Source organism: Sceloporus undulatus, chromosome 4 (genome assembly GCF_019175285.1).
Source record: "Sceloporus undulatus isolate JIND9_A2432 ecotype Alabama chromosome 4, SceUnd_v1.1, whole genome shotgun sequence".
Lineage (NCBI taxonomy): Eukaryota > Metazoa > Chordata > Lepidosauria > Squamata > Phrynosomatidae > Sceloporus > Sceloporus undulatus.
In genome coordinates, this window is record NC_056525.1 from 112,938,104 (window position 1) to 112,954,705 (window position 16,602).

A 16,602-nucleotide genomic window follows, 5' to 3' on the forward strand; every position below is an offset into this window, starting at 1 on the left:
TTGAAAAAGCTTTCTCTTGACCTTCTTTCTCTTTCTTACTACTGTTCTATTTCACTTCTTCCCTTTCTCTCAAAGGTCTTGGAATGCTTTGTTTATTCTCAATGTTTTGAGTTTTTTGCTGCTAATTCCATTTTGGATCCTTTTCAGTCTGGCTTCCATCTGCTTCACTCTAGAGAGACAGCCTTATGAAGATCACAGATGATCTTTTGATGATGAAGTCAAGAGGCCTATACTCTGTTCTCATTCTTCTTGACCTCTCCGCTGCCTTTGATACTGTTGATCACTGATTCTTCGTGGATTTACTCCCAAATGTAGGATTCACATATTCTGTTTTAACTTGGTTTAAACCATACCTTTCTGATAGGTCATTTGCTGTGGTTACTGGAGATTAGGCTTCTACCCCCATTCCGTTAGCAGTTGGAATTCCACAGGGATCCATTTTGGGTCCTTTGTTGTTTTCCCTTTACACATTGTCCTTGGGTGATCTTATTAGCTCCTATGACCTCCAATATCACGTATACACTGATGACACCCAGCTGTATCTTTCAACTCCTGAGCTTTCACCAGAATACCTGGAGTATCAGAGTTTGGGAATCACTGCACTACAACCTGGAGTGTAAGACTGCTTATGGGAATATATACTGAGTTCATATTTGCCTTCTAAAATCCACTGTCAAGTAAAATCTACCATCTAGTACTCAACTGCAGACATGAAAAGGAGTCACTGGGGGCAGGACTATTGCCACAGCATGGTCTGCAGGTTGCTTAGCTTTCACTTTCTTCAGCAATCAATATGGAGTCACCACAAAACACAGTAGATCAAAACTCAGGGAGGCAAAAGGTCTCCAAAGCAAATGTCTTAGCAGAAGTCATTCCCACAATTTCTGCCACCTATTCTTTAAACTAGGAGATATGGTGGCATAGTAGTTAAGATGCCAATTATGATGATCGGAAGATTTGATAGGTTTGCCTTAGAGTCACTATAAGCCACAAATGACTTGAAGGCAAACAACACAACACACAGAATTTAAGCAAATAATTAGTCTGGAAAATGTAATTCAGGAAAAAACATGGAACATACCTTCACAGGTGGAAGGTTGTGACCATTCACCTCGTTGGCATGTCAGAGTCAGGGGTCCTTCAGCAACAAAACCATCATGACACTCATAATTGACTGTTTCTCCAGGCTGATAATAATTTTTTATCCTTTTAGGATATGAAGCATGTTCAATGATGGGGGGCTTCCTACATGGAATTTCTGAGAAGATATGAAAGAGAAAATACAACTTGAATTTTCCTACCACAATAATGACAGATTAATCATTTTATTAGAGATTTCTTATAAATGCAATTCAATACAGAAACAATAAATAGTACATATCAGATCCATAGAATAGAACTGCAAAAAGAAAAAAACAGAGTTATAAATAACATATATAAAACAAGTCCAATTCCTGGGATGGGTTAAATTCTTAAAACTTTTTTTATTTAGAAAAGAACATACTAAAGAAGACCAAAATATATATTTTGCTTTTAGATCAAAAATAAGTGATACAGTGGAGTATATCAGACAGGGGAAAATTGGGGAAGAAAAACATATACTCCTGGCAAAGTCACGCAGTTGCACTGAGGATTATCAGATGACATCACATTTATCCATGACTTAACCCATGAAGATCCAGGAATGCTCCAGCAGCAAACCATTCCTGGGACTTCCTTTAGAATTGTTTGTTGCTGGGGCATGCCTCAATCTTAAAAAATTAAGCCACATCTACATTAAACTTCTGGAAGAGATCATCTGTAGGCATGGGGCAAGGGGCTATCAGTATGCTACTGACATACAAAAATATTTCTGCATTTAAAACAGATTCAGCTAAGGATAGTGTGTCTCCTCTGAGTGAATACCTGGAAGAAGTAATAGGATGGATGTGGAAAAACAAACTGAAGTTGAATCCAGACAAGATGGAGGTGTTTACTGTCAAGGGTCCTAACCTGGGTTTGCAGATGTGCCAACCACTCCTGGATAGCATCATGCTCCCCATCAAAGACTGTATTTTCAGCTTCTGGATCCATCAATCCAAATGACAGCTCAGATATATGTGATGGCTAGGGGTGCTTACTATCTGCTTTGCTTGTGAAGCAAGCTGTGCATCTACCTAGAGCTGGAGGAGCTTAAGATGGTAGTGCATGCAGGAACTAGTAACTTCAAGGGTGGACTTTTGCAATGTGCTGTTCATTGGGCTACCTCTGTAAAAAGTTCAAAACATGGGAGTCAGATTGGTAACTGGTACATCAAGGAGTGGTCGCATCAGCCAATATTAAAATCACCCCACTGGTTGCCAATTAGTTTTCTGCCAAGGTACAAAGTGTTGGTTATTACAGCGGGCACGCATCATAGGAGGGATCCCCATATGCGGACTTAAGGTCACGCGGACAATGAGTCCTCCTTTTATCAATAGTGCATGTGCCCGTGGCATACACAAGAGCGTGCTGCCATTAATAACAATGGGATGTGAGGTCCCGCAGTACTTCTTATGCACGGGGGGGGGGAATCTGGAACGGATGCCCCACATAAAACAAGGGTCAACTTATCTTTAAATCTCTACATAGTTTGGGTCCAGGTTACCTATGAAATCACCTCCTCCCATATGATCTGCCCTGTGCACTCAGGACCTCCGGAGACATTTACTCTAGTCTAGGACTACATTGGCAATTATCACCCAAAGGACTTTTTCTTCAGCTACCTCTAGACCTGTCTGAAGAGACGCGACAGCTTAATATACTGTCTGAATTTTAAAAAGCATTAAAGACCAGTCTCTTCTGCCAGGCCTATACAGATGATCTTTAAACTGTGCATTTTAAATAATGAATTTTACAATATGGATTGATTATTTTAATATGTATTTGTCTAATTTGTTCTTTCAAAATGATGTTGTGAGTTTTTTACATATGTGGTGCATCTTTAACTGATGTTTTAAGTTGTATATTAATCTGTTGTTGTTTTCCCTGGCTTGATTGGGGCAAGGAGGTGGGTAAGGAAGAAGAAGAAATGAAAAATCATGAGCAATGTAGGGAATGTTCTTCTTTTCAAAGAAAAAAAATTATAAATGTTCACTGTATTTTTATTTTTGAGGCACTACAGAGAATGTGTGACCTTTTCATAAAGCTGTGGGCTTCCTTGCACAGCGTTACAAAGCCTTATGTAAAATGACCCACTCTCTTTCATTTTTTAGTGGAAGGAAATTTTTTTACCTTTGCAAGTTGGCAATTGAGACCACTCAGTATTTTCACATCTTGCAGTAGGAGATCCAGTAATTTTAAAACCTTCTTGGCAATGATACGTCACAGTTTCACCGGGAAGATATTTTCTCTGGGTACCATTTTCTATTTGACCATTCTCAATGGGAGGGGGATCTCCACATCTTTGATCTGGAAAGGTGGATTTACACATGTATTGTTAGTGAACATAACCAAACAAGGGATAGAAACAACACTTTCACTGTGCTTACAGTATTTATGTGATGCCTGAGATGTACACACTGTGGATGGTAGAGCAGACACATAGAGTTTCTTCCATGGAATAGAATGTAGGGTCAGTTTACTTTAACACAGAACAAAGTGGGTTAATCTAGAAGTTAATGTAATTTGCTTCAGTGGAACGTCTTTCAATAAAAGTCTGTTCAGAATCACAATGCAAATTTGCATTTCTTAGCTATTTCAGGCTTTAGCCTCAGCCATGACTGTACTTAGATGAATTTGAAAACCAGAATATTTCTTTCTCTTCCTTTGTTATGATTTGTAAGGTGCCATTCTATTGCAAATTTCCCTGCTCATAGAAACAACAGTCATCGCAATGGAGTGGAAGCATTATTCAAATAATAATAAAACAACAGAATTAAGACAGTCTGTTTATTCCTTTAGTAAAGTTATGCATATGGGAACAGTGCCAAGCTCCATCCTATCCTCTACTTCTTGATTGAGAGCCTAAATTTTGCAGCCCTCCAGTTGTTCCTGCACTACAGTTGCCATTGTTTCTCAGAATTTGGCTATGTTATTTGGGACTGCTGTCCAATAGCATCTGAAGCTGCATAGTTATGATGTTTGAACTTTTAACTTTTAACTGGCTATAAAAAAACCTAAACTTTATAGATCAAGGGTAGAATACACAGGGCTTATTTATATTTCTAAAGTGCATTCTTTGAGGGAAAACCTCTTCAGAAATGCATATTTAAAGGGGCTAAAAGTTTGCAAGAGCAATCCTAAGTAGGACTGAGAGTAAAGGACTTGGCAGATCTACTACCAGTTATCCATAGCCTTACTCATTCACACAAGGGAGAAGGCTAAAGTGTTTTAAATCTCTGCCCTTGCAGTATAAGGGGTTAGATTCCACCCCCACCCCCACATCTTTTAGCAATGAGCTAAAAGATATGCCACCAGCTACAGGCTTTTATAGTCTCTCTCAAGATACCCACAAGGCTCTGGATCTACCCTATTATGACACATTTCTGGGCTTTCCATTGGCAACATCTCTCTATTAGCAAAACCTTCCATGGGTGGAATGGGGCTGCAAAATCTTTTGGAACACTTCAAGTAGCTGTCAGAACCCCAAAGGGTTTTGCTTCTGTCATTATGGATGAAGTGAGGAAATGTATATACAAAGTCTGTATTGGTGTTGTTGTATGTGTGTGAATGTATGTAGATAGATAGATAGATAATGTTAAATGTACTAGGTGAGTTTGAATTTTAGCACAATTTTTAAAGAACATTTGGGAGAAGTTTTAGTACAGTTGCCAGGCAGAAACCAAAAGGCTGCAAAAGCAGTGACCAGACAGAAATCAAAAGGTTACATTACAGTTACCAGACAGATGTCAAAATGTGATATTGCAAACAGGCACAGCTAGGTAGCTCCAGTCTATATATAGTGACAAGAGGGCAGGGAAGGTTAGTACCAACTTAAACACTCGTTGATCACTATTGTTCTTGGCCTGCAATAAAGTATTTTTGTTTTTTCACCAAGACTATTGTCTGAATCCTTGGAACAGAGCTAATTGGTAGTTGACAATAGGCTAGCTTCGGGGATTATGATTCCTCTAGAAATATACATGTCATACTATTCAGATGTGTGTAGGAATATTCCAGACCAATAACAGACTAATTCACATCTGGCTAGATATAGTAATTATTAAAGAATAATATATAGCCTACAATTATTCCAGAGATAATATAGTATTTTGTCACATTCTTCTTTATCTTTTAATTTTGTCATTCAGTTTTTGCAAGCAAAGGCAATATCAAAAGTGAAGCAAATACAAACCAACACAGCGTGGTGGTGTCTGCCATCTATCAAATTCACAAGTTATTTTTGGTGGCCCTTGAAGACGGAAATATTCCATACAGGTGAAGCCCACCTCTTCGCCATTTTTGTAGTTTCTTATTTCTGTTATGTTGATAGCATTTGGAAGCTGTGGTGGCAGTGGACAAAGTTCTTTAACGAAAATAAAATGAAATATTTCAGATAGAATTGAATGATTCAAAAATGATGTAGAATTTCTTGCAACACAGAACAGTAATCCCCAAAAGTGACATAGGGAAGAAGAAAGGCCTTGATCAAGCTCTGTGGAAAGACAAGAAGTGATGGCACTCTCATCTTGCTGGGTTTATTTTTGACTTTTTTATACCTGTGGTCTGTGACTGTTCTTTATTTCTCAGACTAGCACTTTAAAAGCTTGATTTTATTGAAGAACTGATGAAAAGCATGGACATAATCTGAGACTGAAAGCAAGTCTCAGCCCCAGTCCTCTCTAGGTGTTCCATTTCCATTTTCTAATGTTCGGAAGTGTTGGGTAATTTAGGATTCCCAGGGGTTTAACCCTTTTCAAGGAAACAAAAATATACAAATATGAAAACTAAGCCTGTTAGACTGTGGCTTTCATTAGCAGAACAACAAAAGTATGACTTTGCCTCACTATGCTTTCCTAAGTAGTTAAGACTTACTCAAAAAAGATAACAAACATGTAGCTTGTAGTTTTTGTTTAAAAAATACAATGGCATATATATATATATATATATATATATATATATATATATATATATCCTATTCTAACTAGTGGTGGGTTAGATAAAGAGAGAAAATCTCACCATCTTAAGTCAGCAGGAAAATGAGGACAGAAACTGTTTAGAATCTTGAGAGAAATAAATCAGCCTCAAAAGACAGTCTTAAAGGAGTATTGGTCTATCTATATAAGGAGGGGAAAGGAGAATGCAAACACATTCTAACAAGAAGTAATCTTCTTCCCAGGGTTCATTCAACTTCCCAACTTCTGTGGGAAAAACAGGGAGAAATAAATTGGAATTTGACAAGAGGAACTTGGTAAAAAAAATCCCAATATGTGAAAACCCATCAAAAAGAATTCACAAGAACTCCCATAATCTCAGTTTGAGGTGAAGAAACATTGCAAACAAGATGGGAGTGTTGCAAATAAACTGTGCCCCCAAGGAGGAGACAATACTTTTTCCATATCTGCCATCCTATTCAGGAAACAGGAACTTATACAAATCATGCAAAATGTACCTTTGCATTCAGGTTCAGGTGACCATTTCCCATTAACACACTTTGTCTGATGCACGTTGGGACCACAGCTGTAGTTTACAACTGTATTGTTCACAAACTGCTCTGAAAGAGGGTCTTTTGGATGTCTGCATTTTTCTGCAAAATAATATAGTCAAACAATGTTCAATTAAGGATTGCTCAAGTAACAAATGTCACAATTTACAATGAAAAATACTTAACTCGAAACTTTCAGTGGAAATCTTCATTCATGTGGCATGTTTTGGAATGCTTTGCAGAAGGGTGAGTGGCACCTTTCTGACATCAAATAGTGCTGGGAGACAGACCAGAAGCTGCACCATGTATATATGCATGCACATACTAGCAAATGAACTCTTCCAATCTCTCCCCTAGCCATGCCTTGATATAAATAAGCTCTCTTTCCAGAAAGCCATGGAAGAAAAGGGACCCAAGAATTATTCTGAATGCACACATTTTTTCCTGAGATAATGGGAATGTCAGGAGTCATGTCATGATGGGAATGAGTGCATGCAGAAAGTCATTCCCATGCGTCTTCCTTTCCAACACAACCAAGCTCTTGAATAGCTGGTTTGCACAATATTAGAAACCTGATCATGTTGGGAGAGAAGAAAGGGATGGATCTCACATGGCCTATTTCATTCTTAAAGTAGAGAATAATTTTATATTTTTCTTCTCACTGCAAGACAGGCTTCAGAAAAGGTGCAATTTTCCAAGGCTGTTCATTGTTCAGGTTATATTCTACACAAAGCTCATCACTGGGTTTTGTATGGAAAACATCATTTTCTGTTCAGGAATCAACATTTTTACATAGAAAATCAGAAATATTTTTTTTGCACAAAGAATGCTGTTTCCTACACAGAAAACTGTTGTAATTTGGGATTTACTCTGTGCAAATACTTTTTAATGCAGAAAACAGGATTTTCTTTTCAGGAAACAAGATTTTCAACATTGAAAATACACCCCCCCCATAAATAAAGTTTTTTTTTTCCATACAAAAGCTATGTGTGAATCTTGCACAGAATGAATCTTGAACAGTAAAGATTATTGTCTCCTTATCAGCATTTTCTGACACTTGAAAAACACAATTTCCACCAAACATTTGAAAATATTCTTTCCATCCCAACATCTTTCTAATCAAGGTTTGGCTCCTAGCAGCCCATCAAACCACCGTTAGACAGGCTGACAGGATTCTTATGACTCTAGAAAAGAAGACAGTGGGGAGAATCATTTTGGCATGCTCTTATCTGCAATTGTGGTGACATGAAATGAGAATTCTGATGGTAGTAGATCATGCTCTCAAACTCGATGGATTACATTTTGTCTTGGGTTCTCTTCCCACCATTTTATAGACTGCATTAAAATCTGTTGTTGCAACCATTGAAGGGCAAGTATCCAGTACTGTCATTTTAAATAGGAGTATTGAACCAGTGCTGTACCGGCTTGAGCTTTGGACTACAATGCTGGAGCCCAAGGTTTGATTTCCAATCCAACCATGGAAAACCAATGAATGACATTGGGCAAGTCACACTCAGCCTTACAGGAAGGCAAAGGCAATTCCCCCCTGAACAAATCTTGCCAAGACAACCCCCCATGTCTTAGGGTTGCTATAAATCAAAATTGTCCTGGGCACACAAGCACAGCTGAGATGCACAAGTAGTAATTTAAACCATTGGATGTCCTGGCTAAAGGTCTAAATTTTGTTTCAAAACAACACATTTTGTTTCCAACAATTTATCTGCATATGGTAAAAAATACTGCAGGTGATAAATACTGAGGAGTGAGACAGCTATCTTAGGTGCTCTCCAGACTGGAGGCGTTCGGTTTCCCTCCGGAAGGATGTTGCAGCAGCCAAAGTGCGCGGCATCCCTCCAGAGTAAAAGGAACATGCGAAAAGCAGGTTCTTTGTGTGGAGTGCTCCGCACACCATGACTGCGCCTGTCGCACATCTATGATGTAAGTGCGGACCTTGAAGGTCCGGACACTGCGCTGTGCTTGCATCATGCACATGAAGTTCATATGGACGTAAAGATGGCACCGCCCATACATTCTAGGGTTCTGGAGCGTGTGGATGCTGCACACTCCAGAACCCTAGAATTGGCTTCAGGCTGCTGCAAACTGGCAGTCTAGTCTGGACCATAGTTTGTTGCAGTTAAAATATCAGAGACTGTTATGGTAGTTTGGCATATGCTTCCACAGTCTGTAGTCCATGTCATCTGATCCAACTTTATTTGATATAAGCTTTCATAAGTGCATAAAAATTATGCCATATGAAACTTGTTAGTCTTTAAGATCTAAGCTTGTATTATTTGTTTCTGTGTATTTTTAAAATGCAAGAAGTTAATCTTTAGGTCTAAAGTTGTGTTATTTGTTTCTGCATATGTTTACAAATCTAAGAAGTGGCTCCTTAAATTTTAAATAGTTCATTTGAAATGCTGTAGCTTACCAGTGCATTCTGGTAACTGCCACTCTCCATGAAAACATCTGGCTGGATTGGTACCAACAATGAAAAATTTTTCTCTGCAGTTATAGTTCACAGTATCATTATGCCCATATTTGTTTGAATCGACACTGACAGGATCTCCATGTAAAATAGCGGGAGGTCGTCCACAGGTTTTCACTTCCTCTGTTGGAAAAAAATGTGAATGAAAATAAAAGTTCCTCATTTCCTTTCAAACCCACCTATCCTATATTTTTAATTGCTGTAGCAACTCTACTTTCCCCATCCTTTTCTATATTGTTGAGAAAACAAAAGATACATGCTATTGTGATTTTGTTTTTATTACTCTGAAAATGCTGACAGACAATTAGATATAAATTTAACAAATGGTCAGCACAGCATCTGGACAGATATTCAGGAAAAATTAGAAAGGAACAGGTATATTTCCCTCTAACCAGCATTACCAGCAGAGAGCAACTCTACTAGAATGTAGAAATGGGGCACTGGTACAGGATTCTACATTTGTACCAGCAGTGTTTACCCCAATGGCAGGTGCTAAAATGGGCTGTTCCAGGATCAGGGCAGTGATGGATTCTCTCTCAGTTGTTTACATAGCATAGCCAAGCTAATAAAAAGCAAATTCCATGACAACCAAAAGAGAAGGTTGGGCTTGGATAATGCCTTCTCTGTTAACAAGAATATGCCTTCATGGTGAATGCTTAATGCACCATTTGCTGTTTACATTGAAAAAAAAAACCTGACAAGGGTGGGGTCTGCCAAGCTAACATCAGGAAACAACAGGATCCGCCCTCTTCTTGCTCAGAGAAAATGAGTCTGAGACTTGGCTGGGTAGAAGAGCCAAATTTGGATATGCTGTATTTAGACTAGATCCCATAAGTGATGCCATTCTGGAGCTTGGAAAGCTAATTTTCCCCTTGCTGCCCAACATTAGTTTAGGAGGGGATTATTTAAATAACACCTACCAGTCTAAAATAGCCAATAAAGCCTGATTCTATATATCTCCTATTCTGGCTAGCATGAAGCAATACAGCTTTAATAGCATCAAAGGATTAACAACCACAGGATATTCTTGCAAACAAGATAGTAAAATGTGGACTAGATTTTCCCATTTGGGTTAATAACAAACTTTTTGAGAGCTGGGATAAAGATATTTAAAAAATTATTTGGTCGGGAAAGAAACCTAGAGTAAGACTTAAAGTCTTACAAGATGATGTCAAAAGAGGTGGTCTTGGTTTGCCGAATTTAAAAATTTATTACTATGCTTGTGTTATGGATTGGTTTCTCAATAGCCAATTCTGGTTCATGCTAGCTATAGGGAAGTGGGTGCTGTGACAGAAGTGGCTATACAGGGCAGGAGTGTGAGTGAATCAGTAGGAAGCCAATTGCGGGAAGTGACAGGAAGTTGAAAGGGAGATGAAGAGAGACTAGGTTTAGCTGAGGCTTCAGTGCAAAGTCCTTGGCAGAACTCAGAGTTTTGTTAAAAGAATCAAGAGTTAATAGGTAGAAGAAATTAGTTAGTGGCAGAAAGGAATAGTTTAAGAGAGTTAACAGTGAAAAACAACTGAGTAAGAAGTACTTGTACCTGATGGTTTATTGTCACTATTATAACATACCATCTATGAAACTATGCTAAATGAGCTATATTCTTACTAAATGCTTGTTTGTTTGTTTCAAGACAAGCTTTTGAATGAATTATTTAATAACAATAAAAGTATAGGAAACACACTACCAAACAGATTTAAAAGTTATAGGTGAAGGACACGGAGGTATCCTAATTCTTAAACATTTAGGGAGAGTTTATTGAGTATTGAGGGTGGAAGTTGAGCCAGTATCATTTACAAGGAGTCTTTGGATGTTTCTGAGGTAAAAGATGGCCACAAAGCATTCTCAAGAAGACCTCATGGCTAAAGTTTCCACCCTTAATTAGAATGGATGATCTTTGCCCTGTGTGAGAAAGACATTTTAATTATCTCACACCTTATGCAGAGAGAACAGTAATTAAGGCGGGTTATAAACCGCCACTTTGTGGCGATCTGCCGCCGCCGCTGTTTGCTCCGTAAGGGAGCTGCTGCAGCCAAACCGCACGGCTCCGTTACGGAGCAAAAAAGAAGCTCCAAAATGGAGCTTCTTTAAGCGGCCCCTCTGTGACGTCGCGAGGCGCCAGGGGCACATTCGAGATGTCACAGACACCGTGACACGTTCAGACGCACAGGGTCCGATACATAAAGATGGCGTCGGCCATGTGGAATGGCCGGCGCCATATTGTACTAACAGAGTCCGTATTAGAGCCAGGGGCGTCTAGAAGAGACGCCCCTTTTTTAAAATGGGATGTCCTGTGGACGTCCCAAGTGCCGGTCTGTAACCAGCCACAATTCCCTGCCCTTCTTCAGCCATAAGAATTATGAAAGCAACTTGCATCCCTAGCCCTGATTTTGTAAAGCTTGAGCAGGGCTGTTACAAAGAACAAGATTGACAGAATGTCCCCAAGCTTCTACACCCTCCTTGCAGATGTCATTGTCAAAAGGAAAAGGACTTTGAGGATATGCCTGTTCACATGAGTGTTTGCTGTGATATTGCCTATTCAAATAAGAGCACGTCAGTTCTATAATGAAGAGAATTTTAAGGGCTTGTATCTGAATCAGGCTCAAAAGATGGACTAGGTAAAGTCATTAGTAAATTATTAAGGCACCATGAACAAATTGGTGTTGACCCGCAGGTGTTGACCAAGGTGTTGACCTAGGAGTAAAACCTCACTCAGGCTGCCTCTTCACTACAGCAATAATCCAGTTTGACATCACTTTAACTACCATGGCTCAATGCTATGGAATTCTGAAAGTTGTAATTTTTTGTAGCACCAGAGTGGAGAAGAAGCAGAAGAAGAATGATTGAAATCCTCACTAGAATGCTTGCATCTAATATTAGACTTATGATAAGTTGCACATTAATCTTTAAACTTTTAGTTACAGAAGATGTAATACATAAAAAGGACAACTTTGGTAAACTTAAAAGGTATGATGGAGCTACACAGAAAAAGCAAATATTTGTTGGGGTAATGAATCAAAACAACTTTTAAGCAGAAGGCTCATAAAAATGGCCACCACAAAAAGGATGGAAAGAAGGTGGCAAGCTGTGAGGTAAACTGCCAGCAGTTATAAGAGAAACAATCAGGCAGCACTATCCCTCTTGAAAGAACTCCCATACATGTATTATTGTTGTTGTTGTTGAATTGCAGCCTTCTCCACCTGCATTTCCATTTTCTCCTCAGAATCAATAAACCTACAAATTAAGTTTTCCTTTTGGAATTTTTTGAGTGTGAATATTTTTGAACTGTAGTTGGTTGAATCCATGAATGAGGACCAACTATCCATAGAAAAGCGGCCTTAGTCAAAAACATAGTCTGTGCAAGCAGTGGGAATGAGTGATTTACAAATACAGAGATGAATATTTTTTATACAGAATGGTTTACCTGTGCATGATGGCAAAGACGTCCATTCTCCATCAACACATTCTACTGTATTTGATCCAGTCATTGCAAATCCAATATCACATTCATAAGCCACTTTCTCACCATGTTGGTATTCTCTGATAAGATCACCAATAACAATGCCATTTGAAATGTTAAATGGTTGCTGACAACTGTTGACTTTTTCTGTAAAGAAGCGAGAAATAATTTGAACCTATTTTCTCAAATTGGTGAGGCGGGGCAGGAAGCCAGATTAGAGTTGTGGCAAGCACACACCATGGCCCTGATTCATCTTGAAGCCGGTTGAAAAAAGAGCAACAAGACTCGGCTCCTTTTTCAGCCAGCAAAAAGCTGACTTTTCTCAGTTCACAATGGTTTAAAGCTGGCTGCAAGCCACTCTGCCTCTGTATGTGGTGTATAAATGCTGCATGGCTGGAGCATCTTGAAGCCGCCCACATATAAACAGCTGGGTGGCTTCAAGACATCTTGAGGACATGGGGCATCTAAATGCCATGCCCCCAAGCCACCTGAAAGACAGCTTTATTTGTTTCAGCCCTTAGTTACAGTGGGTCATTATTAAAGACCATGGGCCATATAATGATCTCAAGCACTGTACCTCTGGGATGCACTGACATCTACTCAGGTTAGATGGTGACACTTGGACAGAAAAGACAAAAATAACTAATACCCTCCAGTTAGTTGTTAATTTCTGACATTACAGCAGTACTGTGGAAGAAACCAGGGGATAATTATTACTAAGCAACTGGCAAATGAGAGTGAATGAGTCCCAAATGGAATATTCCCTTGATGTGTACTTAAATTCTTGGGAAAAAAGTTAAACAATCAGGCTCAAGATAACTTAATTCTTCTATCTGGGCAGAAATCTAAGGAAAATGTCCTAAGTGGGATACTAACAAGCTCTTATACATAGGCCCCATTCCCACTGGGTTATAAAGCGACAAATCTTGCTGCGAGTGGTTCGGATCGAGTTCCTGAGTTGTATTCGAATTACGTCCATAATTCCCATTACAAAAGAGAGCAAACAGACTTGGTTTTTCTTGACCCATGTTCTCGTTCCCACTGATATTTCTCCATTGAATTTTGACGCAGACTTTTTTGTTCCCCGTTCCCTTTGTCTGTCTTGAATTGTTTTTTTTTCTTTTTTAAGCTGCCAATCAAGCGCTTAGGCGATTAGACGTCACCGTGACATCAGTTGCTTCGATGTATTTTGACGTGGGCTATTTTTGTTCCCCATTCCCATTTGTGTCTTTAAAACCTGGTGTTTTTTTTAGCAGTCAATGGATCTCTGAAGCACCTGGGTGCTTGGTTGGCTAGGCGTCATTGTGACTGGAAGAGGGGAAGAAGGTGAGGAGGAAGAGGAGGAGTAAGAAGAAGAAGAAGAGGGGAAGAAGAGGGGGCTGGCTTGGTGGCTAGAGGATTTGAGGAGACAGACTGGCCATGCAAACCCACTGGGAGACCTTGGGCATTGTCTCAGCCTCTCAGGAGAAAGTAAAAGCAACCCCCCCCCCCGAAGAAACTATGCCAATGGAATTCTGCAGGGTTGCCATAAGTCAGAAAGGAGTTGAAGGCACACAATAACAACAACAACAAGAACAGAAGAGGAAGAGGAGGAAGGGGGAGGAGAAAGGAGGAGGAGAATAGGAAAAATAAGATAAAAAAGAAGAGGAGGCAGAGGGGAGGAAGAAGAGGAAGAGGAAGAAGAAGGTAGGAAGAAGAGGAGGAGGGGAAAGAAGACAGGAGGAAGAAGAGGAGGAGGAGAAAGAGGAGGAAGAAGAAGAGGAGGAAGAAGAGGAAGAAGAGGGGAGGAGGAAGAAGAGGAGGAGGAAGAGAGGAGGAGGAAGAGGAGAGGAAGAAGAGGAGGAGGAAGAGGGGAGGAAGGAGGAAGAAAACAAGAAGAAGAGGAGGAGGAGGAGGAAGGGAGGAGGAAGAAGAGTAGAGGAAGAAGAGGAGGAGGAGGAGGAAGAGGGAAGGAAGAAGAGGAGGAAGGAGGAGCGAGAGGGGAGGAAGAAGAAGAGGATGAGGAAAAATAAGAGGAGATCAAATTCAGATCCAAAGGTCTTCCCGTGTGTGTGTCCAGTCCCACAACAAACTCCAACTCCCAGGAGGGGCAGGCAGGGGATCACACAGATGCGTGCATGCCAGAGATAGAGAGAGAGACTGAAGCTGCATCTACATTGGAGAAATCACCCGGTTTGGCACTGCTTTTAAGCATCCTGACACAAGGCTATGGCATTCTGGGAGTTGGAGTTTGTTGTTGGCCCAGCTCCCATAATTCCATAGCCTAGAGCCAGGAAAGAGTGAAAGCTCTGCCAAAGCTGGTGATTTCTCCAGTGTAGATACAGATTTATTCTGTGCAAAATTTGCACTTGGTTGTTTTGCACAGAAAACACATTTTCTGAAAATAATATTTCAATGTAGAAATATTAATTCCTGTGCAGGAAATGTTGTCTTTTATAAGAAATTGTTTTTTCTGTGACAAATTCACATATGATTGTGTTGCACACAACAAAACAGCATCTAAAATAATATTTCTATGCATAAATATTAATTCCTGCAGAAAAAATGCTTTTTTGCACAGAAAGTACTATTTCTTATACAAATCATCCATATGTGAATCATAAGCGGTATATATCTCCAATGTCATCTTTTACTCTGTGCAGAAGAAATAAAATATTTCTGAGCAGTAATAAATACTTCTGCACTGAAATCTTATTTTCCACGCAGAAAATACTGTTTCATGTACAGAAAATGCTGTTTTCTGTGCAAAACAACCATTTGTGAATGTTGTGCAGAATAAGTCTCAAGCTGAGAAGAATCTCTTCAGTCCAGGATTTGTATCATCATAGTCACTTGAAAAACAAGGGGGTTTTTAGACAATTTTTTTGAATATATTCAAATATTTTTGCCATCCATAGAACCAAGTCAACAAAGTGTGAATAAAAAGTGTTAGTGGATAAGCTGACATCATAGTCAGCAGAGGCATTTGTCCAATAATCTTTCAGAGCAGTCTAGTAAAATCTGGAATCGTCAAGATGACTGAAAGTAGTAACCAAGGAAATTCTGAAGACTCAGTCATGAGGATCAGAGTTATTTATATAGTTTAAGTATATTCTGTTTCGTCAACTCTTTTGGAGGAAGAAAGCCAAGACCTTGAAAGACACTGAGATTCCCTTCTCCTAGGACATCTTTTCTCAAGTACATTGATAACTACATCTTATTTGCAAAACATGTACCTTTGCAAACTGGAAGCTGTGGAGACCATCCAAAGTGATAACACTGAGCAGCATCAGGCCCAACTCTTGTGTATCCTTTGTTACAGGAAAATTTCACCACATCTCTGTTCACATATTTCTCTGTCCTTGGATGAATATTTCCATGCTCCAGAAGAGGGACATCACATTCTATGGCTAAAGAAAACATTGAACAAAATATTTAGTGAAGTGCTTTTTAGGGAGGGGGGGAGGCTTAGAATCCACATCTTTGTAGCTATTTATATGTGATCTATGTAACGTATGTTAATGTATGTCAATGTATGTCTTTAGATGTTAATAACATTTTCAATTTATAAAAAATGACATATTATGATCATGTTTCCTCAGCATTCATAATTTTTATGTGGTAGACTTGCCCAATCCACTTATTAGGATAATACCCTGTTGGTGCAAGACTGCATACTTTGTTAATATCCAGGATACCACAGACAACCTAAAATGTAGAACACAGAATGGAAACGGCTGGTGGCCCATGGCAAACCAAAGTATCTCTTGTGTTAATGCCAGATGCAGAGAGTAGGGATGTGCTTGTTTAAATTATTTCCCCCCCAGGAGATAATGGATAATTTAAACATTTTTCACCCTGTAGACTTGTCTGCAGCTGCATAGTATGAGGTAAACTCTTGCAGCCGTAAGAGGGTCTTTCCTGTTTTTTGTTGAGTGCAGCATTTGCTGGATTGACTTGGACAGTTTGTAAAACATTTGGAGGTTGTGTTTCCTCACCAGTTTCCCTATTCTGCCAGTGATTCCTTTGATGTATGGCAAAAATACCTTCCATTTGGGTGGTTGTTTGTCTTCA

The 16,602-nt window shown here is 39.4% G+C and overlaps 1 protein-coding gene across 1 annotated transcript in view; it reads right to left on the reverse strand.

Moving 5' to 3' along the window:
* CFH (complement factor H) overlaps nt 1-16,602 on the reverse strand; it is a 78,719-nt gene that overhangs the window by 21,669 nt on the left and 40,448 nt on the right. The window contains exons 12-18 of the mRNA XM_042463481.1: nt 15,765-15,938; nt 12,514-12,696; nt 9,033-9,212; nt 6,572-6,706; nt 5,315-5,485; nt 3,253-3,429; nt 1,082-1,258 (exon numbers count right to left, since the gene is read on the reverse strand). Of these exons, the coding sequence (XP_042319415.1) occupies nt 1,082-1,258; nt 3,253-3,429; nt 5,315-5,485; nt 6,572-6,706; nt 9,033-9,212; nt 12,514-12,696; nt 15,765-15,938 (1,197 nt within the window). The remainder of the gene's footprint in view (nt 1-1,081; nt 1,259-3,252; nt 3,430-5,314; nt 5,486-6,571; nt 6,707-9,032; nt 9,213-12,513; nt 12,697-15,764; nt 15,939-16,602) is intronic.